The sequence below is a fragment of the Staurois parvus genome, unplaced genomic scaffold, assembly GCF_062004578.1.
Source record: "Staurois parvus isolate SC_StPar_1 unplaced genomic scaffold, SC_StPar_1.0 ptg000450l, whole genome shotgun sequence".
NCBI classification, from domain to species: domain Eukaryota; kingdom Metazoa; phylum Chordata; class Amphibia; order Anura; family Ranidae; genus Staurois; species Staurois parvus.
The window spans coordinates 916,548-944,047 of NW_028318246.1; the positions used below are offsets into that span (position 1 = coordinate 916,548).

At 45.4% G+C, this 27,500-nt stretch overlaps 1 protein-coding gene across 1 annotated transcript; it reads left to right on the forward strand.

The window, feature by feature from the left end:
* Window positions 1-27,500, forward strand: CUNH1orf53 (chromosome unknown C1orf53 homolog). Its single transcript, XM_089688671.1, has 3 exons — window positions 1-273; window positions 24,118-24,219; window positions 26,698-27,500. Exons 1-3 carry the CDS (start codon window positions 37-39, stop codon window positions 26,767-26,769), a joined length of 411 nt encoding a protein of 136 aa, XP_089544797.1. The 5' UTR covers window positions 1-36; the 3' UTR covers window positions 26,770-27,500.

The following is a 27,500-nucleotide window of genomic DNA, read 5'->3' on the forward strand; positions in this document are numbered from 1 at the left end:
GGGAGGAGGGAGGAGTCCACCCTCCGTGTCCTCTGGATGGTTCCCTTGGTTCGCTGTGTGCGGCGCTCTGTGTCCCGGGTTGTCCCCATAGTCCGGGGCTCTGTGCCTCCCTCCTCCCCCCTCCTCTGGCCGGAACGATGGCTCAGCTCTGACATGGCGGCCGCACAGGACACATGCGGGGAGCGGCAGCAGGAAAGTCCGGGGCCTGGTCGGGGGGAGGAGGCCGATCCTGAGGTGCTTCGGATAGTGCGGGCTCATGAGGAGGCCTGCCTGGTAAGAGTGCGCTCCGTGTACAGTGTGGAGGCTCTCCTCCTCATAGGACATACAGTCCTCACTAGTCTTCCTATTCCTCCATACAAAGCCGCCACATTCTACTGCTGGATGGAGGCACTAAAGGCAAAATGTTTTCTCGTTTTGGACAGAATAGAGAGGGATTAGAACCTCAGTCAGGTGATATGGCGGGCTGTGTCCCCATTAGGGAGATTCACCGTCTACATATCTCCTGTCCTATCATCAGAACTGAGAGTAAAGAAAATCCCAAACCACTTACCCTCCTGAGGACTTACCCCCCTTCCTGACCAGGCCATATTTTGCGATACTGCGCTGCGTTAGTTTGACAATTGCGCGGTCATGCAACGCTGCACCCAAATGAAATTTGTGTCATTCCCACCCCCCCCCCCCCCCCCCCGAATAGAGCTTTCTTTCGGTGGTGTCATCTCTGCGTTTTTAATTTTTTTATGCTATAAACAAAAAAATACAGTTTTGAAAAAAATTTTTTTTTTACTTTTTGCTATAAAACATCCAATAAAAAATTTAGAAAAATGATTTTTTTCTTCTTTGTGTCGGCGGTGGGAGTTTATTGTGATTGACGCTGGATCTACTTTGAGGGACAATTGTTTTTTACTTTCTCAATAAAGGACTTAAAAACTGTCGTTTAGTTTTCTATTCACTTTTGAAACTTTTTTGGTGAATGAGTAGGGCTACTATGTACCTCATATTCACATGGGGGGGCAGGATCTGGGGGCCCCCTTGTTAGGGAGGGCTTCCAGATTCCGATAGGTCACTCCTCGCAGACCCTCACAACCACAGCCTAGGGTTGTGGGGAAGAGGCCCTTGTCCTTGCAACATGGGGACAAGGTGCTTTGGGGGGGGGGGGGCTCAAAGTACCCCCCCCATGTTGAGGGCATGTGGCCTGGTTGTGTTATGTGTGACTTTAAGCTGTTTGTTAAGGAACGGATGGCCACAGGCGTTCTTAACCAGTAAACAACATGGTTGTTAAGGAGCGGGTGGCCGCTGCGTCCTTAACAACCAATGAGTCATCAGCTGTCAGCGGGATTCCCCACTGACAGCCTGAATATAAACAGACCTATTGCCAGCAATTAGAAAAACAAATTGTGAAAAAAACAGCATGGGATCACTCTCTCCAATTCTTACCAGGCCCTTCAGGTCTGGTAAGGTTTTTAAGGGTAACCCCACACCAGAATTAAAAAAAGGGGGGGGGGGCAACAAGCAAGCACCCCTTCCTTAACCATACCAGGCCATATGCCCTCAACATGGACCCAAAGCACCTTGTCTCCATGTTGATGAGGACAAGGGTCTTTTTCCCACAACCCTGGGCTGCAGTTGTAGGGGTCTGTTGGGGGGTGACTTTAACAAGGGGGCCTCCAGATCCCGCCCCCCCATTCGAATGAGTATGGGGTACTTAGCACCCCTACTAATTCACAAAAAAAGTGTCCAATGTGAATAAAAACTCAGCAACAGTTTTTTGACAAGTCTTTTATCAAAAAAGAACAAAAATTGTCCCCAACGTCAATCACATGAACGCCGCTGCTGACCCGAGGAAAAAATAAAAACCTCCGCTCCCGAGAAAGGCTTCCGTCGTCTGACAGCTCTTAAGCCAAGATGTGGAGCCACCCGGTGTCATTGGGGCATACTGGTGTGACAATGTCATAAGGGGGTGGGGTCACCAGGTGATGTTACTGGTTGGCTTTGTCCCTTGGCTTATTTAAGAGCTATCAGACGGTGGGAACGTTCATCGGGAACAGAGTTTTTTCTTTCTTTGGGTCTGTGGAGGCGACGTTCATCCTGATTGACGTTGCATCTACTTTGGTGATCTTTTTTTTTTTTTTTAAATTAAAGGACTTTTTATTCACTTCTGGCACTTTTTGGTGAATGAGTAGGGGTACTATGAATGCCATACTCATTCACAAGGAGGGGCTGGGATCTGGGGGCCCCCTTTAACCTTCCATATTCTGATAAGTCCCATCCCCCCCCTGCAAACCCCCACGACCCAGGGTTGTGGGGAAAAGGCCCACGTCTCCCCCCCCCCTTCCAGATTTGCTGAGCTGCATGCTCAGATAAGGTCTGAGGTCCGGTATGGATCTTGGGGGGTACCCCATGCCGTTTGTTAAATGTTGGCGTAGGGTTCCCCTTAAAATGCATATCAGACCTGAAGGCCTGGTAAGGATTGGAGGGGAACCACACTGCTTTTTTCCCCAATTGTTTAATTTTTTTTTACTTGCAGGCAATAGATTAGTTTATATTTAGCTGTCAGAGGGAAACCCCACTGACAGCTGCTGACTCATCAGTTGTTAAGGATGCTGGCAGCCGCCTGTTCCTTGACAACCAACTCGCACATAGCACAAAATGCATAAAAATACAAAAAAATGCATCAAAAATGGGTGTGAAAAAAACATACAGCTTTAAGAGTCAAGTCATAGTCCCTGAACTCTATACTTGTCCCAGATCAGTGCCTTTCAGATCAGGGGTAAAGCCACTGGATCAATATGAAATCCAGGCAGATAGCATTTTCAGGAGAGATCACCATTGACAGCTTCCATATCCCTTATTATTATGGCTAACATCATCATATTCACATTCTAAAAGTTATTCATGAAGAAATCAAGAAAATTCCCAAGGGTTTACAAAGTTTCATTTCCAACAACTGCATCTTCTACAGGATTGTTTCACTTTGGCAGTTTTCTGTATTCTGCGTCTTTAATCAAACACCTGAGAAAATCATCTATAGATCCATACACACAAACAACTTGGTCTTGCATGATCTCAGCGCTGTGCTATGTTACATCATGTGCAGTGGTTATTTCTCCTCTTTGGACCCATTTAGATACATGTTTGTGCTTAACCACTTGCCCTCCTGAGGATTTACCCCCCTTCCTGACCAGGCCATTTGTTGCGTTCCGGCGCTGCATTCCTTTAACTGGCAATTGCGCGGTAATGCAACGCTGCTCCCAAATTAAATTTACGTCCTTTTTTTTCCCACAAATTGAGCTTTCTTTTGGTGGTATTTGATCACCTGTGCATTTCTTATTTTTTGCGCTGTAAAAAACAAAATACCCACGATTTTGATAAAAAACAATATTTTTGACTTTTTTGTTTATTAACCACTTCCCAACCGTGCTATAGCTGAAAGACGGCTACAACGCGGTTGTCTAGTTCTGGGAGGGAATTCACAGACGTCCTCCCAGAACGCGCCCCCCGCAGTGCGCACCCGCCGCCGCTGGTGATCACTGTGTCTTGCAGACACAGCTGATCATGCGATACAGTAAAAGGCCAATCACAGTGGCCTTTTACCACGTGATCAGCTGTGTCCAATGAAACATCAGATCACCGGGTAAATACAGTTGCTGGCTATCGGCTGCACTTTCCTCACGCTATCACAGCATGAGGAAAGTACATTTGTCAGCAAAGGGATCGGCACTGATCATCAGTGATCAGCAGTGCCGCCCACCTGTGCCCATCAGTGCTGCCCACCTGTACTCATCAGTGCCACCCACCTGTACCCATCAGTGCTGCCCAGCAGTGTCACCAATTAGTGCCCAGTAGTGCCACCAGTCAGCGCCCAGCAGTGTCGCCTATCCGTGTAGCATCATCAGTGCCAGCTCATCAGTGCTGCCTATCAATGCCACCTATCAGTGCCCATCAGTGCTGCCTATCCGTGCCACCTTATCAGTGCCCATCAGTGCTGCCTATGCATGCCATCTCAGTGCTGCCTATCAGTGCAGCCTCATCAATGCACATCAGTGAAGGAAAAAAATTACTTGTTTGCAAAATTTTATAATAGAAACAAAGAAAAACTTTTTTTTTAAATTTTTTGCTCTTTTTTTGTTTATAAAAATAAAACACCCAGCGGCGATTAAATAAAACCAAAAGAAAGCTTTATTTGTGTGAAAAAAATAAAAATTTCATAAGGGTACAATGTTGCATGACCGCACAATTGTCATTCAACAGCGCTGAAAGCTGAAAATTGGCCTGAGCACGAAGGGGGTATAAGTGCCTGGTAGGCAAGTGGTTAAACGTCCATAAAAAAAACCTGAAAAAATCTAATTTCGTCATAAATTTAGGCCAAAATGTATTCTGCTATGTCTTTGCTAAAAAAAAATCCCAATACATGTAAATTGATTGGTTTACATGAAAGCTATAGCGTTTTCAAATGGCGGTATATATACTGGAATATTATTTTTTATTTTTACTAGTAATGGCGGCTATCAGCGACTTATAGTGGGACTGCTGTAGGCATTCTGACACTGGGGGGAACTGACTTGGTGTCACTGACATCCCCAGTGACACCAATACAATGATCAGTGCTAATAAAAAGCACTGACACTGTACTAATGACACTGGGCAGGAAGGGGTTAATGTGGGGCAATCAAAGGGTTAACTGTGTGCTGTTTTACATTGGGCTGTGTCTGTGTGCGTCACTGTAAGCACACTGCTTTGCATGACTGCTGTGCACACCCATCCAAAGCAGTGTGCACGATCTGACAGGGAGGAGAACTGTTTTGTTTACAAACAGTTCTCCTCCCTGTCGGAGATACTTGGCAATCACCGGGCGCCGGCAAGTAATCACTGGCCGGGACCCGGAGATGGACAACGACGGCCGCGAATATGTATGTACGTGATTTTGTGCACTCGTGCCGCCCTGTAGCAGTATATCTTATATCTTAAAGTATGGTGACCTGCCTTTTCATGTAACATGCATTGTGATCCGCTGCTACTGACTTCTGTGAGTCTGCCAACCCACTAAAATGTAAGAAAAAATGGATATGTTGAATGTTCAAATCAAGATGAGGACAGTTGCTATTTTTAATAGGAGAAAGTGGGGCGTTTTAGCGAATACAATGTACGTGTTAAGATGCAACAATGTACATAAGTAAGCACTTTCTGACTTTTGAGCTGTTCAGTTAGGTAATGTAAGGGCTTGTTCACATGGGCATACTACTACGTACAACTTTGCGAGGGCCATGTTTGGCACGGACACAGATTGTGCTCCCACTTTGACAGCTGCTGTGTTGTCCCAATTGACATGAATAGGACTGCCTGCATGGGGATACATGGAACACCTGTGCCGCCCCATGCAGGCAAATCTGGTCCTCGCATGGGCATTGTTGTAGTATGCCCATGTGACTGGGGTCTTACTTGCAATATACAGCATGAGATGATTGAATTTATACCCCCAAGTTTGTATCCAAAATCTAATAGTTTTCCTGCATTAACTGAATACTTATTTCCAATATTTATCCTGTTTGCATTGCTTAACAGCACATTGTATCTTGCAATTCAGCTTTAAAGACAGATCATACGGTATATTTTTAGTTGCTTCTTCGCTCTGGAATACGTTGGACTGATATAAATAATCTTTAGGAAGCCATCTGTATACAGTCATTAGCGCTGCATAGCTTTGAGACATTTTTCTGCTGCCAATATGATTTAAACAATTTGAAGAATAGAAAATAACCACAGATTTGTGATTTTCTTCCAGACTGTATCTGTTACTTTGCTGTTGATACACATTTACATTGTTTACCAAACCCAGACCCTATGGAAGCTTTCAGTGATTTGCTGTGAATGGTGGAAAATGAATTGTAATTCAATTTTAGTCTGCGTTTTTCATGTTTCTTGTCATGAACAATTTTATAATGTTCACAAAGTGTCAGTTCTCCCACACAATTGCAAGTTTAAGTTGACCATGCACACCCTAATTAATGTGGCATGAGGATTATATTATTCTGTTTGCAGAGAAATATCTGGAATTGTAATGAATTGATTTTTTTTAATTCTTTCAGTGCTGCATGCTATGCTTTCAGTGCTGCAGTGTTAACAAAACACAGACTTGCAGAGACCATTGTACCTCACACTACTGTATCCTTTTTTAAATTAAAATTAGAGGACAGTGGCCTGTGTCAGGACCCATTACATTGCTGCACACATCCTGACATGCTAAAACATATGTGTCATAGCTCTCCTTAATAAATATAGTGTTTGTTGTCATTTCAGCACTGCAGTGCAGCGTGTTTTAAAAATAAAGGCCATTAATGTCTATTGGGACACATCAGTTGCATGGATCTAGCCACTGTGTCCCAATATGACATCCACGTGCATGCAAGTGTGTGTTCGCAAACGCAGACAGTGTGCTGTGCTTGTGCAACCACTGTGTCCGAATTGTCATCAATGTGACTGCCTGCTCAGGGAAGCACAGAACACCTGTGCATCTCTATGCCGGTAAACAGTGCCCTGCACAGGCGTACAGTATAGTAAACCCCGTGTGAATGAGGCCTAAGATGTGCCCAAGTTCTTTTTTGCATTTTAGTCTATAGGGTGGTTCGTAGAAGTCAATGACAATGCATTGAAATGCATATAACATCATTCTGATGTGTTGGCAATGGGTAATAAAGTGGTTCCAAAGGCAGGACATTTTTTTATTAATGTATTCTTTGTAGTAATATCGCCCCCCTCATTTCTCACCTCAATCCAGCACTGTGCCTGTCTGCAGCACTGCTGGTCTGTGTTCCTCTTTTACAGGACACAGAGTCAGCAGTAAAAGCTTTTGGCTCTTGCTGCTGTCAATCAGATCCTGTGAGGAGGGAGAGGGTGCAAAGCTGAGCCACGATGTGTGTCTATAGATGCACACAGCCCAGCTTGGGAGCAAGCCCACAGATATTCCAAATAATAAGTGTAACCTGCGCTAGAGAACTATATAAATCACCATAAATCAAAATATGAAATAAATTAAAGTGACTGCAATGCTCACTGATATCTATACAGGAAATATCAAAGTATACTTATCTCAATAAGTTGTGTCGCACTGTCATTTAAAAAGTGTATACAAAAATGCTCAAAGAATTAGACACAGTATCTCCCAGAAGTGAGTACACCCCTCACATTTTTGTAACTATTTTATTCTATTTTTTCATGTGACAACACTGAAGAAATGGCACTTTGCTACAATGTAAAGTAGTGAGTGTACAGCTTGTATAACAGTGTAAATTTGCTGTCCCCTCAAAATAATTCAGCACACAGCCATTAATGTCTAAACCTCTGGCAACAAAGGTGAGTACACCTGTGAGGGACCGCCGAGCGGCACCCCTAGCACTCCACTGGTCAGGCGTGCCCAGAGCGCGGAGTCTAAGCCCCAGGGTACTTGTTCACCAGGGCCCCTGATGGTGGGGATGGACTTGTAGTACCCCGAGACCAGGTCGCCACTACTGAGCACACCTGTCAGTGGTAGGGGTGTTCGCCAGGGGCTCCAACCAGGGAGAGCCAGATGTGAGGAGGTCGGGTGACCCCGATGGGATGGATGGATGGCTGAGCAAGTGCGAAGTCAGACAGGCCGAGTTGGTAACGTAGAGGATGGTAAGGTACAAGGGAGCAGGCAGAGAATCGTCGGGTCACACGCCAGGTCAGCAACAGGAGGTCAGATCTAATGAGGGGCATCCAGGGAGAGAGGTCAGGCAAAGCAAGGGTCTGGGCAGGAGAAATCAGCAGGTCAAGAACAATCCGGGTCAATAAACTTACAAGGCACAGGTACAGAATTACAGGAAGCAGGTAAGACCAGAAGGCAACGAAATGACAGCTCAGGGACATTTAAATATCCCGCCCTGCGCTGCCATTGGTGCCCAGCGGGCGGCCGCGGCTTCTACTGCGCATGCGCGAACTCGAACCCCGCGGCCGGCCCGGACCTAGTGCCCGTGTACAGGGCGGAGCAGTGCGCCTGCGCCGGGACCATCGCAGCAGGGATCGAGGGGATCCCTGACATTGCCCCCCCCCTACGGGCAACCTCCGGATGCCCACCCGATCTCTCCACCACGGGTGATCACAAAGAAACCTCCGGACAAGTCTAGGTGCATGGACATTATGGGCTGGTTCCCACGAATTGTCCTCAGGGCCGTAGCCCTTCCACTTGATGAGAAATTGGGTCTGGCCCCCCCTTCGTCGGCACTTCAGGATTGCCTCCACCTCGAATTCTTCTTCCTCTTCAACCGTTACGGCCTCCGGGGGCCTGGATTCCCGTTCCGGGAAGGCATCAGGGACCACCGGCTTCAACAGGGACACGTGGAAGACAGGGTGGATCTTGAGTGTCTCAGGGAGAACAAGTTCATAGGCCACTTCATTGACCATCCGTTTGATGCAAAAAGGTCCTATAAATTTAGGTCCCAACTTTTTTGACAGGCAGAGCATCTTCAAGTTTGATGTAGCCAGCCAAACCTTCTCTCCGGGCCGCAACACCAGATCCCCTCTTCGCTTCCTATTAAAAGCCCTCTTGTAGTCTTCTTGGGCTTGACGGATGGCTTCCTGTAGTTTTTTATTGTTTGAAGTGAAAAAGGTTAGTGCATCCTGTGTCGCTGGAATAGGGCATTCCGGGACTAAATCCGGGAGGAAGACAGGGTGAAACCCATAGTTGGAGAAGAACGGGGACTGCCCTGTTGCTGAATGGCAAGCGTTGTTGTACGCGAATTCCGCCAAAGGGAGAAGTGGCACCCAGTCGTCCTGAGAGAATGATGTGTAGCATCGCAGATATTGCTCTAGGGTCTGATTGGTCCTTTCGGTCTGACCATTGGTCTGAGGGTGAAATGCCGAGGAAAGGGATAGCTTGATATCCAGGGCTTTGCACAATGCCCTCCAAAATCTCGAGGTAAACTGCACCCCTCGGTCCGAGACGATGTCTTCGGGAACCCCATGCAGTCTAACGACCTCTCGAATAAAAACTTGCGCCGTCTCGGCTGCTGATGGAGTCTTCCGTAAAGGAATGAAATGGGCCACCTTGGATAAGCGGTCCACGACCACGAGAATTGCTGTGTGGTCCAGTGAAGGTGGAAGCTCGACTATAAAGTCCATAGAGATTTTCTGCCAGGGCCGTTCAGGGATGGGTAATGGACGTAGCAGGCCCCACGCCTTATTTCTTGAAGGCTTGTTCCGCTGGCAGATGGCACAGGAGCCCACATAACTTTTACAATCCTTGGCCATGTCCGGCCACCAGAAGGAACGTCGGAGAAGTTCCAGGGTCTTGACCGGGCCAAAATGTCCTGCCATCGGGTGGTCATGGCAATGTCCCAAGACTAAGGTTCGGGCATCCTCCGGCACCACAATCCGGTCCTCCCTCCATAGGAGTCCCCCCTTGTTCTGGAGGGGCGCCCCATCGGAGGTAGACATCCCTGTGGACGCTCTCAGGATCTCGGAGCGAAGGTTCGTCTGAAGGGCCAAGAAGTTTCCCGCAGGCAGAATAGTGTCAGGTACTGGGATCTCCTTGGCGTCCTCGTACATACGTGACAACGCGTCTGGCTTCGTGTTTTTTGAACCCGGCCTGTATGTGATGTGGAACTGGAACCTCGAGAAAAACAATGCCCATCTTGCTTGTCGTGGGCGCAGACGTTTGGCCGTCCTCAGATATTCCAGGTTCTTGTGGTCCGTGAATATCAGGATGGGATGTGAGGCACCTTCCAGCAGGTACCTCCATTCTTCTAATGCGGTCTTGATAGCCAGTAGTTCTCGATCCCCAATGTTGTAGTTCCTCTCCGCAGGGGTAAGTTTCCGTGAGAAGAATGCTACTGGGTGAAGTAATTCCTTGGCGCCCTTTCGCTGGGAAAGGATGGAGCCAACCGCATTTTCTGACGCATCTACTTCTAAGATGTAGGGCAGGGAGGCGTCGGGATGACCCAGAATGGGTGCCGAGGTAAATAACTTCTTTAGTGCTTCAAAAGCTTCCTGTGCCTCTGGCGTCCATCTGAATCGCGTCCCAAGCTTGGTTAACTGAGTGATGGGGGAGACCAGACCCGAGAAGTTCTTGATGAACGTCCGGTAGAAGTTTGCGAACCCGATAAAACATTGGACGCTTTTCCTGTCCGTGGGTTCAGGCCAATCTAGGATTGCAGAGACCTTCTGAGGGTCCATTGCGACCCCCCGTGGTGGAGATAATCAGACCCAGAAATGTAACGCTAGCCTGTTCAAAGCAACATTTCTCTGCTTTAGCGTACAACCCGTGCTGCCGCAACCGCCCCAACACCTTTGTTACATGTACCCTGTGCTCCCCCAGGGAGGATGAGAAAATCAAAATGTCGTCTAAGTAGACGATGACAAAGATGTCCAGGAAGTCCCTAAAGATGTCGTTTACAAAGTGCTGGAAGGTGGCCGGCGCATTGCACAACCCGAAAGGCATGACCAGGTATTCGAAATGGCCGAAACGGGTGCGGAAGGCCGTTTTCCACTCATCCCCCTCCCTTATGCGAACCAAGTTGTAGGCTCCCCTTAAGTCCAGCTTGGTAAATACTACTGCAGCTTTTAAGCTCTGGAATAATTCTGGTACCAGTGGTAGTGGGTAATGATTTTTAATTGTGACCCTATTCAGCTCCCGATAGTCAATACATGGCCTCAAAGTCTTGTCCTTCTTTTCTACAAAGAAGATCCCTGCACCTGCTGGGGAAGTGGAGGGACGGATGAATCCCTTCCGGAGGCTGTCCTCAATATAATCCTTCAGGGCCCCTAATTCTAGCTCAGAAAGGGGAAAAATTCGCCCAAAGGGAATTTCAGAACCGGGTAACAGATCAATAGGACAGTCATATGGGCGGTGGGGGGGTAGAGTATCTGCTCCCCGTTCACTGAACACATCAAGAAACTTATGATAGGCTGCAGGAATTACTTGTTTTAGGCTGGCATCCCCTTCAGAGCACAGGAGGACCTGGGGGACCTCCGGGCCCGAAGTTCGGCACAGTTCCTGACAGTATGGGGAAGGGAACGAGACAACCCCAGTTTCCCAGTCAATTTGGGGGTTATGGGCCCGCAACCATGGGAGCCCCAGAATGACTGGGAAAAGGGGTGATGCAATAGCATCCAGGCGGAGGAGTTCCCGGTGCTGACCGGCAATGGAAGTCACAATGGAAGGGGTCTCCTGGTTAACCACCCCTGACTTTATCCGGGACCCATCAGCCAAAAAGATGTGAAACCCCTTCTCCTTTGGACGGAGGGGGATACCCTGCTGGTGAGCAAAATTGATATCCACAAAACAGCTGCATGCCCCCGAATCAACTATGGCCGTCACCTCCACGGTCCTTTCTGAAAGCTGAAAGGAGAGGGGGACAACTAAGTATTGGGACGGATTCATATTGCCAATAGATAAAGAAGATGAGGTGAACTTACTCAGTTTCTGCGGGCAGGAACGTACCATGTGACCGGCTTCACCGCAGTAGAGACACAGATTCTGGGAGCGTCTGCGCTGGCGTTCCTCTGGCGGTAGTTTAGGCCGTGCCAGACCTAGCTGCATGGGTTCGGGAGCATCTTCAGACGGCAGGTTCTGGATGTTTGGCCTAGTATGTTGACTGGATCCTTGGAATGACCCCCAGGTATTTCCGCGACCCTGACCAGACCTCTCCAATCTGCGCTCCCGTAGCCTACGGTCAATTTTAATGGTGAGTACAATCAAGTCCTCTAATGTCTCGGGCACCTCTACCTGAGCGAGCTCGTCTTTCAGAGCCTCAGATAGGCCCATACGGAACTGGTGCACAAGTGCGAACTCGTTCCAGCGAGTGTCTCCCATCCAGCGCCTAAAGTCAGAGGCGTATTCCTCAGCCGCTCGCCGACCTTGTCGGAGTGCGTATAATGTGGCCTCGGCCGAGGCCGCCCGTTGTGGGTCATCGTATAAGATGGCCATAGCGTTAAAGAAGTTGTCAACCGTAACCAGATGGGGATAATTATTTCCCCTTAGTCGGTGGGCCCAGTCTTGAGGTTCACCCTGCAACAGGGAGATAACAAACCCCACTTTCACCGATTCTGTCAAAAAGGTCCGTGGTTGCAGTTCAAAGTAAAGCAGACAGGAGTCACGGAATGACCGAAAGCGTGTGCGATCCCCGTGGAAGCGCTCGGGTAAGGGTACTCGGGGTGCCGCCATAGGGAGTGATGCGGAAGGCCCAGGAGCCGACTCGTGGGCTGCTGCGACCGGAGGTGCAGGACTGGGGCTTGTGAAACAGGAGCAGATATGGTGCAGGCCTGAAACCGATTCTCAATCTGCAAACATCTGTCCTGCAAAGAGTTTACTGCTTGCGTCAGGGTAGCCAGGTGCCTGCAAACCTCCTCCATCGGGGAGGGTCCTCCTCGAGGCTCAGTCATGGCCTTCTGGTACTGTGAGGGACCGCCGAGCGGCACCCCTAGCACTCCACTGGTCAGGCGTGCCCAGAGCGCGGAGTCTAAGCCCCAGGGTACTTGTTCACCAGGGCCCTTGATGGTGGGGATGGACTTGTAGTACCCCGAGACCAGGTCGCCACTACTGAGCACACCTGTCAGTGGTAGGGGTGTTCGCCAGGGGCTCCAACCAGGGAGAGCCAGATGTGAGGAGGTCGCGTGACCCCGATGGGATGGATGGATGGCTGAGCAAGTGCGAAGTCAGATAGGCCGAGTTGGTAACATAGAGGACGGTAAGGTACAAGGGAGCAGGCAGAGAATCGTCGGGTCACACGCCAGGTCAGCAACAGGAGGTCAGATCTAATGAGGGGCATCCAGGGAGAGAGGTCAGGCAAAGCAAGGGTCTGGGCAGGAGAAATCAGCAGGTCAAGAACAATCCGGGTCAATAAACTTACAAGGCACAGGTACAGAATCACAGGAAGCAGGTAAGACCAGAAGGCAACGAAATGACAGCTCAGGGACATTTAAATATCCCGCCCTGCGCTGCCATTGGTGCCCAGCGGGCGGCCGCGGCTTCTACTGCGCATGCGCGAACTCGAACACCGCGGCCGGCCCGGACCTAGTGCCCGTGTACAGGGCGGAGCAGTGCGCCTGCGCCGGGACCATCGCGGCAGGGATCGAGGGGATCCCTGACAACACCCCTAAGTGAAAATGTCCAAATTGGGTCCAAAGTGTCAATATTTTGTGTGGCCACCATTATAGGTCTGGAGACATGCTTGGCTAGTCCATCACCTTTTACCCTCAGCTTCTTTAGCAAGGCAGTGGTCATCTTGGAGGTGTGTTTGGGGTTGTTATTATGTTGGAATACTGCCCTGCGGCCCAGTCTCCGAAGGGAGGGGATTATGCTCTGCTTCAGTATGTCACAGTATATGTTGGCATTCATGGTCCCCTCAGTGAATTGTAGCTCCCCAGTGCTGGCAGCACTCATGCAGCCCCAGACCATGACACTCCCACCTGTATGCTTGACTGTAGGCAAGACACACTTGTCTTTGTACTCCTCACCTGGTTGCCGCCACACAAGCTTGACACCATCTGAACCAAATAAGTTTATCTTGGTCTCATTAGACCACAGGACATGGTTCCAGTAATCCATGTTCTTAGTCTGCTTGTCTTCAGCAAACTGCGGGCTTTCTTTTGCATCATATTTAGAAGAGGCTTCCTTCTGGGACGGCAGCCATGCAGACCAATTTGATGCAGTGTGCGACGTATGGTCTGAGCACTGACAAGCTGACCCCCCACCCCTTCAACTTCTGCAGCAATGCTGGCAGCACTCATGCATATTATTTCCCAAAGACAACCTCTGGATATGACACTGAGCAAATGCACTCAACTTCTTTGGTCGACCATGGTGAGGCCTGTTCTGAGTGGAACCTGTCCTGTTAAACCACTGTATGGTCTTGGCCACCGTGCTGCAGCTCAGTTTCACGGTCTTGGCAATCTTCTTATAGCCTAGGCCAGTGGTGGGCAACCTTTTTTTTCAACTGAGCCAAATCTCGCCAAAACCACGATTGAAATTTATTTTGAGAGCCACATTTTTAAAACTGAAAATACATAGGATGGTACGCTGTTTTTAGTTTCAATAAGTTTTTATAGTAATTCATCCCCCATAGTAATTCATCCCCTATATAGTAATTCATCCCCCATAGTAATTCCTCCCCCATATAGCAATTCATCCCCCATATAGTAATTCATCCCCCCTATAGTACTTCATCCCCCATATAGTAATTCATCCCCCCTATAGTAATTCATCCCCCATATAGTAATTCATCCCCCATAGTAATTCATCCCCCATATAGTAATTCATCCCCCATATTAATTCATCCCTCATATAATAGTAGTAAGTAAGTAGCAAGTAGTAAGCCAAGTCCCTCCTGTGTCAATTCACTTACCTTTGCTCCACGCGTTCCTCTCGCCGTGTTCCCCGCGCCGTTCCGGTCTTCAGGGCGGACTGTGAGAGGAGCCTAGCTCCCCTCACGTTCGTCACGCTGCCCCGCCTACACACATCCTGACAGCCAATCACTAGCTATCAGGATGTGAGTGGCAGCGAGACTGGCCAATCATTGTTGGGCTAGCTGCAGAGTCCTTGGCCGCCCGAGAGGAGGGAGGGGAGCGGGCGCCCGGCACACAGAAGAGCCGCATTAAAATGTGTAAAGAGCCGCATGTGGCTCGCGAGCCGCGGCTTGCCGACCACTGGCCTAGGCCATCTTTATGTAGAGCAACAATTCTTTCTTTCAGATACCTCAGAGAGTTATATGCCATGAGGTGCCATGTTGAACTTCCAGTGACCAGTATGAGAGAGTGAGAGCGATAACACCAAATTTAACACACCTGCTCCCCATTCACACCTGAGACCTTGTAACACTAACAAGTCACATGACACCAGGGAGGGAAAATGGCTAATTGGACCCAATTTGGACATTTTCACTTAGGGGTGTACTCACTTTTGTTGCCAGCGGTTTAGACATTAACCTCCCTAGCGGTATGATTATGTCAGCATTTCTGTGCTAAAAGCAGTACATTGTTTTCAATGGAAATATGTCTTTTTATTGTAGGCCTGTAATTTTTAGGAATAACTCACTGAAATCTGTTTAAACAAGAGTCTAGTAGACATCCTTGCAATAAAGTTTAATAAATTAAATCATAAATTATAATATAATAAAAAATAATAATAAATTAAATAATGTAATCAAATCAAACACACGGAACTCTGTCCAAACAATATTATATAGACACTTCATTTTGTTTTAGAAAACAAAATGGGTGTGGTAAATTATGAAACACGGTGTCACGGAGCGCAAGATCGCCACCACCAACATGCGACGATCCCACGATTGGGACGTCTATTATGTCACGATCACGGCGTCAGATCCCAGACCTTCTCATCAAAACTCGTGACCAAAGGGCTAGCCGACCTAAAACCGCGATGTGACGCGTGTAACAGTGCCACACCCAGCTTGCAGGGTGCACAACAATTTTCCAGCTAATGGATACAGATCGATGTGCCAGTAGCCTGAATCGATTGTTACTGGGTCAGGTTAACTATGCAGCTAACCCTTCACACTGCCACCACCTCCTTTTTATTCAGAGAAAGAGGAAACCCGGCGTTCAGCTATAACACTATAATGGTTGAACACTATAATGGTTGATGCAATCGACTGCAAAACACGGTCATCACACAGGCCTTTTATACAGAGGGTTAAAACAAACAGTAGCGTCTCTTTAAAGGCAGGGATTCGTAAATTGCAATTAAGAGCTATAGAAATAGTTCAACACTTTCAGAAAGAAAGATTTATTACTAAAAGGGTCAAACAGGTGCAATACAAATATTTACAGAGAAGATGTAACTAAGATATATATATATATATATACACAGAAAACAGCATAGCACAGCAAAGAGATAACAGGGAGAAGTTAAAGGGTTAAGTTACTTGCCATTAAGCCTTGGATGTAAGCAGATCACGTTTCAGAGCGAAAGGCACAGGTCTCCCCAGGTGGTATATTGATGTTAAAATGGGAGATGTCTTCAGGTTAACTTAATCTTAGGCTTGACAGCTTTAAAGTTTCCCAGCAGGGGGTGGTTCTGAAGTAAAAGACCAATCCCCTGTTTAGGGAGGGATCATCAGGCGGAACCCTAAACTGGAGCCCACATCTTTCATAATTCATATTCTGGTCCATAACTTCCACCCGCAGGTATATTATTATGAAGACAAGTCTGAGGATTATTTAGATAGGAATTATGAAATTATATATTGCACGGTTCACGAGTTCTATGTTTAGGCTTCCCTGATGGTCTGAAATAAGCGAGTGACCCATCAAACTGTTCGCCTGCTCATTGGCCATCTGACGAGGTGTCCGGTTTTTATGTAAGTCTCTCATATTCCAAGATATGAGACATAGGGGAAAAATTGATTTGAGAAGTGTTCATCTAATTCTGTCACCTACGCTGAGCTAGGTTTATTAGCTCAGAGTCCCTTTCAACTCCTGGGAAGGCTCAGCTATCCCTTTACGAGGCGTGAAATTACGCAGGTACTTTGGCCAGTGAGACCAGCTCTCTTGGGAAAGCTGGTCCTATCTCTTCCTAGGTGAGAAAGGATACAGCTTTCACAGACATCTCGGCACCTAGCTAGAGATGCCTTGGCCGGCCAGTGACCCATGAACAGTACACACACACACACACACACACACTGGCCAGATGTCTCCTCTCAGTGAGAGGGAGGGGTGGGGGAAGGATAAGGGAGAAATATATGTGTCAGGACAGTTAACCCCTTTGCCAAGATGGAGGTTGAAACCAAAATGGTTGAACCGCGTCCATCTCTGGGTATACGCTGTTACACATGGGACTGCACAAAGTCCGACATCGCAATCAGGATAGTGGAAGCTTGTTTCCTCGCGGATTTTTTTTCCACTCATCTCGCCGAGAGCAACATACCACGCACATCCGTATAGATGCTGCCTTTTTTTGGGTTGGTGGGATGTGGTCCATAAAATGACGTCCATTCAGATGTTCTGGGTTGACAACTCCCACAGCACGTCGTCCGGATCTACCCACAGACACTGATGGTGTTTAATGCTTGATGAAAATGGATTCTGCCACTTTCCATATAAAGTCCGCTTGAACCAGTCTTGTCACTGTTTTTGCGGAACAGAATATAGGCATTCCACAAAAACTGTTCCAGAAGATGCCGGGAAAATCTTTTTGTAGTATTTCCTCTGCTGCTTTCTCATTGCCGGATAGAAAGTCATAGTTTGGTCACTTCTGTCGACACCTCCCATGGTGCTGTTGTAGTTAGTGACAATCTGGGGCTTCTGGATGTTTTTCCCATTTTTGTTTGTGCCATCACTGTGGAGGCATTGTGAACGGTACTCATTAGGCACACATCCTTCTTGTCCCGCCATCTCAGTGCCATCATTTTGCCTTTCTGCCAGGCAACTAATTCTCCCGACTTCAGTTTGTTTTTTGCAAACATTGATGTCAGGTTGCGCCGGTTAGCCCGAACAGTTCCATAGGCATCCGTTTTGTGCTGAAGAAGAACCTTGTAAAGTTCTGGAGAGATATAGAAATTGTCCGTTGTTACACAGTAGCCTTAGTTTAGCAGGGGCTCAATCAGTGACAGGACAGAAGATGTTGCCATTCCGTAGTTGCTGTACTTGGGATCAAATTTTGCGCCTTTGCTGGTGTATAAACTGTTTCAGATGTAGCCGGTACAGGATTCACACAGCAGGTAGGATTTGATGCCAAATTGTGCTCTTTTGGACACGATATACTGTATCCAGCTGAACCTTCCTTTGTAGGCTACTAGACTTTCGTCTATGCTGATGTCTCTCTCTGGCACAGCTCTGCTGGAAATTTCTTACAATTATTTGGGAGACTTCCCAAATTTTTTTTAGCTTTTTTTTTTAGCTTGGGAGCCGGATGAGTCGATTCATCAAAATCCTCATTATTTGCAAAGTGCAAAAATTTCATAATGAGGGAAAAGCTATACTCCGACATGACGGTGCCAAAGAACGGCGTGGAGAGCATTTTGTTTGTGGTTCAGTACCACTTCTGCAGCAGTTTCCCCACCACTCCTTGCAGAATAATTAGGCCGAGAAACAAATGTCCGCTTTGGTGACAGGTTCCCACTTTCTGCTTCGTGAAAACCAGCTGTGTGCCTATCTATTTCTCTCTGTCACGATAATTTCAATAACCTCGTCAGTCAGGAACAATTCCAATTACGCCAAGGGGTTGTCACCTTCAACGTGGATTTTCATACCAGGTGCTCCGGTAAATGGAAATCTTGGCGGTGCTGGCGTATCGCAATCAATAGTGCACCACGTGCGCAGATCACTCATGTCAATCTCAGATTCACTGCTATCTTCACTTTCGGAGTCTGAAGACAAATCGCCACAGGAGTCGCTATCAATTCAAGTAGCTCCTCACTGTCGCTGTTCGCTAGCTCATCATAAACCGCTTTGGAGCTAGCGAGACGCTTTTTGAAAGCCATGAGCACAAAACCGTTTTAGTCACAGAAACTGAAAAACTGCACTACGGAAATACCTGAGGTAAAGTTACAATGTATGCACTAGAGTAACACTTTATTTTGACACTGATCTATTTTTATAACTCCCGCCTCCCACAAGCCCCCCCCCCCGACGGCACAGCACGGCAGACTCACGCTGATCACACTGATCAGCGTGAGATACCAGGGAAGCAGGGAAGGAGACTGGGGACGGACGGAGGGAGGGGATGGCTGCTGGCAGCGCAGGACCCGGGACACTGATCAGCACCAGGTACTTAGTTTGCGGTGAGCCCGAGTCTGGTTTGGGGTTACCGCTTTTAACAGCTAGATTTAACCCCGAGCCAGACTCAGGAAAACCGCTAGGGAGGTTAATTGCTGTGTGTTGAGTTATTTTGAGGGGACAGCAAATTTACACTGTTATACAAGCTGTACACTCACTGCTTTACATTGTAGCAAAGTGTCATTTCTTCATGGTTTTTACATGAAAAGATATAATAAAGTATTTACAAATATGTGAGGGGTGTACTCACTTCTCTGAAATATTGTATATAAACTTCACAGTCCAATGTAGATTAAAGCTTATAACGTCCACTGTGAATGAAATGAATTCTGTTCACACCACAAATGTGCACCAGGCATCTTATGGTCATGCAGCAGCTTACCAGACAATTAGACCGTACATTACATGAGGTCCGACAGCACTTTTAGATGACAGATCCCGACTGGATGGATGGATGGTCCCAGCTTTCGCTCCACCTCAGCTGATTGTGCCTTGAATATCTCTCTCTTTTCCCAGCGGCATGCCCCAAACAATCACTGGATGGTCATCATATAAAAATGCCTCAGCACCACAACGACATACCAAGGAAAAAGTAACAGGACTTCCAATGCCCTTAGAAGATGTCCCATTGGACGAAACGTGTAGGGAGGAGCCTAGTGATGACATCATCACATCTGTCCGGAGAGCCGGCGAGTGTCTCTGACATGCTGTAATCTTTTAGCACTTGTGAGTACCCACTGAGTTTTGTAGTAAACAGTGTTTTACCTGTACTGCACTATGGGATTTCCTTGCTTTTCCCTTGGTATCTCTTTGTGGTGCTGAGGCATTTTTATAAGAGGCGCATCCAGTGATTGTTTGGGGCATGCCACTGGGGAGAGAGATTCAAAGCACAATCAGCTGTGAGTGAGTGAAAGCTGGTAACATCCATCCAGCTGGGATCTGTCATCTAAAAGTGCTGTCAGACCTCTTGTGATGTGGGGTCTGATTGCCTGGTAAGCTGCTGCATGACTATAAGATGGCTGGTGCACGTTTGGGGTATGAAGAGAATTCATTTCATTCATGGTGGGCTTTATGAGCTTTAATTTATGTTGGACTGTGGTATTTATATATCTACACTGTGTTCCAAATTATTATGCAAATTCTATTTAAGTGTCACAAAGATTAAATTATTTTGTTTTTTAGTTTAACTCATGGATGGCATTGTGTGTCAGGGCTCTTTTGATCACTGAAAACAATCTCGGACACCTGTGATAATTAGATTGGCAGGTGAGCCCAATTTAAGGAAAAACTACTAAAGGAGGGTGTTCCACATTATTAAGCAGAGCACCATTTTCAAGCAATATGAGGAAGAAAAAGGATCTCTCTGCTGCCGAAAAGAGTGAAATAGTTCAATGCCTTGGACGAGGTATGAAAACATTAGATATTTCACGAAAACGTAAGCGTGATCATCGCACTATTAAGAGATTTGTGGTTGATTCAGAGCACAGACGGGTTTGTGCAGATAAAGGCACATTGAGGAAGATTTCTGTGTCAGGGAGCGAGGAGCCAGACACACAAGGAGGTGCGATTAAAGGTAGGTTTATTTACACAGAAACAAGGCAAAAGTCTATGCAAGTCCGACAGCAACAATGGATGACTTGGTAGGACAGAAGTTCTCCTGCCGAGGTTGTCTTCCAGGATAATTAAGTCGAGAACCAGCAGGAATCGTAGCCAAAGCCCTGGTCAGAAGCCAGGAAGAATGGTCGCCAGAGCCAGGGTCAGAAGCCAGAAAGAATGGTCGCCAGAGCCGGGGTCAGAAGCCAGGAAGAATGGTCGTCAGAGCCGAGTCGGTATCCAGGAGAGCAAAGAGTTAACTGAACAGGAGCTTGCTGCTGTGCAACAGACAGGACACGAATGCAATGGACAGCTGCAAACAGACTTAAATGTGATAAGCCGCCAACTCCTGGGAGGAGCCGCAGAGGGCTGAAAGCATAAAGGATCCCACAATGCTTTGCAGACCTAAGATGGATGCCAGCACATGGAGCAGCACAAGCCCTGAGGAAAGGTAGGACCTTGATATTCTGCCAGATCCATGCATCGGATCAAGAGAGCAGCTGCTAAAATACCATTACATAGCAGCAAACAGATATTTGAAGCTGCTGGTGCCTCTGGAGTCCCACGGACATCAAGGTGTAGAATCCTCCAGAGTCTTGCAACTGTGCATAAACCTTCTATTCGGCCACCACTAACCAATGCTCACAAGCAGAAACGACTGCTATGGGCAGAAAAATACATTAAGACTAATTTTCAAACATTCCTGTTCACTGATGAGTGCCGTGCAACCCTGGATGGTCCAGATGGATGAGTAGTGGATGGTTGGTGGATGGCCACCCTGTTCCAACAAGGCTGCGATGTCAGCAAGGCGGTGGTGGAGTCATGTTTTGGGCCAGAATCATGGGAACAGAGCTGGTCGGCCCCTTTAGGGTCCCCGAAGGTGTAAAGATGACCTCTGCAAAGTATGTGGAGTTTATGACTGACCACTTTCTTCCCTGGTACAGAAGGAAGAACTATGCTTTCCGTAATAAAATCATCTTCATGCATGACAATGCACCATCTCATATTGCAAAGAATACCTCTGCATCAATGGCTGCTATGAGGATAAAAGGAGAGAAAGTCATGGTGTGGTCTCTATCCTCCCCTGACCTCAGTCCTATTGAGAACCTTTGGAGCATCCTCAAGCAAAAGATCTATGAGGGTGGGAGGCAGTTAACATCCAAATAGCAGCTCTGGGAGGCTATTCTGACATCTTTCAATCAAATTCAAGCAGAAACTGTCCAAAAAGTCACAAGTTCAATGGATCCAAGACTTGCGAAGCTGCTATCAAATAAGGGGTCCTATGTTAAAATGTAACGTGACCTGTTAAAATGTTTAAAAAGTTAAAATGTTGTTAAAAGTTTGATTGAAATGGCTTTTGATTTCAGTAAATATGCTGCAAACACAACAAATGACAATTTTCAGTTCTTTACAACCTATAAAGTGTTTTGAAACTTACTGTGCGTAATAATTTGGAACAGTGCATTGTAAGTTTTTTATTTTTAAAAAAAATCCTGTTATCATTAGGAGGTTTGTTCAATAAAATTTGAATTGTACTCTTAATAGTTGATAATATGAGAATTATGCTGACTGTTATTTACATCAATTATTTAGGTAAAGAGAAAAATATAATTTGCATAATAATTTGGAACAGGGTGTAATTGTTTGAGCACTGTTTTTTATATGTATACACTTGGCAACACTACTTTTTGAGATAAGAGCCCACAGGTGTGCCCCAAAAACAAGCAGCTTGCTATGGAGGTGCACACAAAAGAAGAGTAAACAGGGACCCCAAAAGAGGAGGTAAGTAGCCGCTCTGTGCCATACCATGGCACAGAGCGAATTTATAGCATGTTAAAACATGCCTCAAAATGCATGCCAGTGCACAAAGGAAATTCATGTTGAAGCATGACAATACACCTGCCTAACTCTATGAAAAAAAAGTAACTCTACAAAAACGCCTATATTTAAATGGGCCCTTAAAGTGGTATTAAGCTCAAAAACTAAAATGTTATATATTGCAGCTTACTAATTCTAAGATGCGGTGCCTTCATTATTTTTCTTTTTTCATTTATATGCACCTGCTGATCCAGCCATTAAGTCTGATATTTTTCAGTTTCCTTTTACAGAACAAGCTGTCCAGCACAAGTGGCAATTAGGGGGTTTAGACAAACCATTTGCCATTGACAGGGGTGCTTACAATGGACAACTTCTATTTATTTATGTAAAACCTTTATCCCAAAAAGAAAAAACTGTTGCTGTAACCGTTTAAAGGTATTATCTGGAGTTCCGTTTTAATTTTTTAGTCAAGTCCATGTAACTCTACTAGTCTGATAATACCCTCTCCCCAGTGTGACAATAAGAGTGTCTTCATTGCTCCTCTGTCTATGGGGGAGACACCCTAAGAAAGGAAGTGTGTTTTTAGGTGAAAATAGAAAAAAAAGGCTAACACAGCCACCACGTTTAAAAATTGATAATCTGTAATATATTGCATTTTCGGTTTTGGGTTTAATACCACTTTTAGTATGAAGACTGCCCTGTGAAAATGGCATTTTTGCCTGCAGTCAATTTCAAGACTTTTCTGCCAGCGTATGTTTTCATTTACACCTGTGCAGAATCCAAATTTTTTGCATGTTTTGTGCTTCATTGGATTTTAGAATGTTTATCAAAATGGATACACTTTAGCATTGAAACATTCATCTTCTGATTTCCTAGTGTATTGGTCATGTCATTTACTGCTGCTATCTAGTACAAAGGAACTTTATAAAGTATATACTGCAGTCAAAAGCAAAATGTATCATTTAAGGGTGCATTCACATTTGCGAGAACAGCTGCGAGAACCTCAGTGGGGGTTCCCATGAATAGGCAGCCCCATTGAAAGCAAGCAATCTACGTCCAAGGTCGATTACTCATGTAATTGCTTCTTGAGAGATTACATGTGAGTGGGCATGATTAGCTGGGAGAGCTGGCAGCCTCCCGTTGCTTTCAGTGGGGTTGCCTACTCGCAGCTAATGGTGGCCAGGGTGCACTCACAGGTATGAATGCACCTTGAAACTTTACCCAGCCCATCCGCCTATTACATCTGATCTAGTAGCTCCTGAGTATACCAGGCCAACTTCCTTTGTGAAGTTAGTAGTTATTTGTTTTTTTGAGATCTCCTGAGACTAGATTTACAGATTTGCAGAGTAAAATGTAGTTCGTAGGAAGGAAGGTTGCATAAAAACCCACATGGTATGCTAGATTAACTAGATAAACTGTCATGTAAATACCAGATAGCCTCATGCAAACAAGTGTATTAAAATACTCCTATGTACACTGGACGTTTCCACCAGGAGTTGGCAGAAAACTCCAGCATAACCAGAGCCTAATATTTAATGTTGGTAATATATTCAGGTAATATGTGCAATGGCATTACAGCCAATAGAGTATACAGTTTTTTTTGTTTTTTTTTATATTTTAAAAAATGAGTTTATAATGAGTTTGGTAATTCTAGAAAGATGCTTAAATAATGCATTATAATTTAACTAAACCCATTAAATTTTAGTCAACTAAAATGTACAGCATATTTTAGTCAACTAAAGTACGGCTAAAACTAAAACAATTCAGATGACTAAAATATGGCTAAAACTAAAATGACATTTTATTTAAAAGACTATGACTAAAACAAATTCTGACGTCAAAATTAACACTGCCCCAATTAGGCATTATTTTACTGTTTAAGTATTGGTTATAGATACATTTTAGGTTATTTTCAGAAGAAATCAATACATGGAATTAACATGAAACATTTTGTGTTTTAAGGCAGGTCAAGAAGGATACTCCGATCCCATTACTGGATATTTTGTTTTCACAAGAATAGCTCATTTGAAAAGAGGCAAATGCTGTGGGAGTGCATGTAGGCATGTAAGTACTTCTAGCGTTACAGAGAACAAATACAAGTACATTGTACAAGTAAATTAACGTGGGTAATGCCAAAACAGCAGCCTGAGTACTATTACTAGATTTCTGCTACCAGTACACTCTTTAAAGTTACCCATATCCTTCCCTTTTTTAAAACTTATTTTCTGAGTATCACCAATTACTTTTTATCCATAAGAGAATATATACATCAGAGTGGCATCACTTGCTTATGAACAGATCCTATTACTTTAGGACACATTGCATTTTAGGCCTGACACATCCTGACACAGACTCACCCAAGGCAGAGAGTTTGTGTGACAGCCTGGTCTTCACCAAACTTTTAGGGTTGGTTCCCTTGTAGGTCACACAGTCTCACCCAAGGTGTAAAGTCTAAGGGACAGCTCACTCAGTCTTCACCTGAGCACCTTGCAAAAGAGTGGTATGCCAGTGACCCTAGTGTCCCCTGAGGTACTTTGCTGCAAAATGACACCAGTTTGCGGTCCTAAGGATAACCCCACCAAGAGGACACAGGAATGGGATAACTTCACTGTTAAGACAGTAGTGTGATATGTCAAAGGGTAGGTGTCTTAGCTGAGGTCATGGCAGCCACCAGACAGTAGTCAGAGTACAGGCCAAGGCAGGCCACAGGCAAGAGAATAGTCGGTGTCCAGGCAGAGATTGTGGCAGGCAAGAGAATAGTTAGAGGTCAGGGCAGGCGGCAAACAAGACAGCAATACAAATGGGCAGAGTCAGCAACAGAGGCAGGAGGTCTGGAGACCTCACTTACAAAATAATATTGATCTGATAGAACGAGTCCAAAGACAAGTAACAAAGAGGTCTAGGGCAGGGGTTCTCAAACTATGGCCCATGGGCTGGATAGGGCCCACCAGAGACATTTATCCAGCCCGCTGGGCCAGCCGACAAATAAAAAATTAGGGGAAAAAAAAGCACGGCGCCGGCCGACAAATGGCTAGGCTGCTCGCTGGGTCCTTGGTTGCGGGGACCCAGTGAGTGGCAGCCTGGAAGCCCCAGATTTCACCTGCTGCAGCCAGAGGAGCAACAAGAGAGGAGAGCACACCAGGTACAGTGCATTGCGATGTTCAGTGCGTTGGTGTACAGTGCATTGCGGTGTCCAGTGTATCAGAGTATAGTGCGTTACAGAGTACAGTGCATTGCGGTGTCCAGTGTATCAGAGTTTAGTGCGTTACAGAGTACAGTGCATTGCGTTGTCCAGTGTATCAGTGTACAGTGTGTTACAGAGTACAGTGCATTGTGGTGTCCAGTGTATCAGTGTACAGCGCATTGTGGTGTCCAGTGTATCAGAGTACAGTGCATTGCAGTGTACAGTATGTTGCAGTGTACAGTGCATTGCGGTGTCCAGGGCGTTACAGTGTACAGTGCATTGCGGCGTCCAGGGCGTTACAGTGTACAGTGCATTGCGGTACAGAGTACAGTGCATTTTGGTGTCCAGTGCGGTACAGAGTACAGTGCATTTTGGTGTCCAGTGCGTTACAGTGTACAGTGCATTGCAGTGTCCAGTGCGGTACAGAGTACAGTGCATTTTGGTGTCCAGTGCGTTACAGTGTTCAGTGCATTGCAGTGTTCAGTGTATCAGAGTATAGTGCATTACAGACTACAGTGCATTGTGGTGTCCACTGTATCAGAGTACAGTGTGTTACAAAGCACAGTGCATTTTGGTGTCCAGTGCGTTAGAGTACAGTGCATTGCGGTGTCCAGTGCATTACAGTGTACAGTGCATTTTAAAGATTCTATTTTTTTTTGCACTACAAATAAGATGGTTGAATGTTCTTATTCTCTATAGAGTTAGGCTGTTTTCTTTATTGGTGAATGTTCCTTAACTTTTATGTTCAAATGTTCTTACGGTTATTTTTTTCTTAGGATCGAATGTTAGGGAATGTTTCGTTTGCCCAGTGAAAAGCAACAGATAGAAACTGACATTACACACATTTTACAAACATTGCAGGTATTGTTTGTTACATTTGCACGAATGATGAGACATTCGCAAAGCAGAATTTTTTTAAACAGATCCTTATGTGTCTTTTAACATAACCTTGATAATGTAAAGGTTTCTGTATTCACTGCTCTAGAGAGCAAACAAATCTTAATAAGTCATCTATTTGCCATCTCTAGCTATAGATTGATTTGGATGTAGGGGACCTCTGTTTGTTTGTGTTGCAGCATTAGTTTGTTGCATTTTACGTTTTGTCCAGATATTCATCCTAGATTACACATAATTATTTTTATTTAAACTTCCCAAAAAATTAAAAACAAATATGCAGCTGGTACAAAGTGTGTTAAAAATTAGGAATTCTGTATTATGTATAGGATCTTCACAAAATCGCTATGCTATTTTCATTTGATATTCCTAAACTAGAGGGAGACTGCAGTGCTGGATTTTGTGTGATGTGGTTTAATGCCATAAACTGATAAATAATAATAATCCATTTTCTCTTTTTACAGTGTCCATATGGCCAGGAAAATGTTAAGGATTCATCTAGAAAGAAGCAATTTAATTCCTTTTTTTACACATGACAGCCGAGTTCAATCTCATAGTTATTTTTTCATTAATCGAGGGGATTTTAAAATCTGGTATTGTAAAGCAATTGTATTTAGTCCTGCTAACGATGCTGTCTTTCTAGTTAATATTCCTAAGTAATGAATTCAATGTTAATTGTAATAAAACATCAAATGGAAAGCAAATGTTCTCAGTCATTACTGTGTTCATACAAAGTTACTCCATGCTCAGAACATTAAGGATGTACTGATTTTTTGGGTCCTGCTTTTTGAATCACTTCCTAGCAATTTGTTTGTCCTTTTTATGTAGATTTCTTTCTTTCTTGTACTTTTATTAAAGTAAAGAGTGCATGACATTCTTGAAAAATTTGGAATGTTAAAATTAATAAAAACAGTCGGAGAGAAGGCTTCTTAAAGGACCACTGCTATTAAAAATATTGTATTGTAATAATGGTATGTAGTTAATACATTTGATATATGAGTTCCTTTTTTAATTCACAGCCTTTATATTTTTCTCCACATTTTTATGCCAGCCAGGATGCTGCATGCAAAACCCTTTCCAGGCACTTCCCATAAACTGTATGTTTAACCTTTACCGTGCAGTTTATATTAATTGTACATTAATTGTTTAAATATGCCACATTCTTCCACTTATTTGCTGTGTTCTAAACACACAGCTTGGCTTTATTCACTGTGCAGTTTGTTATTTATTCCACACTGCTCTGCCAAATAAACTGCTGTACATTGTA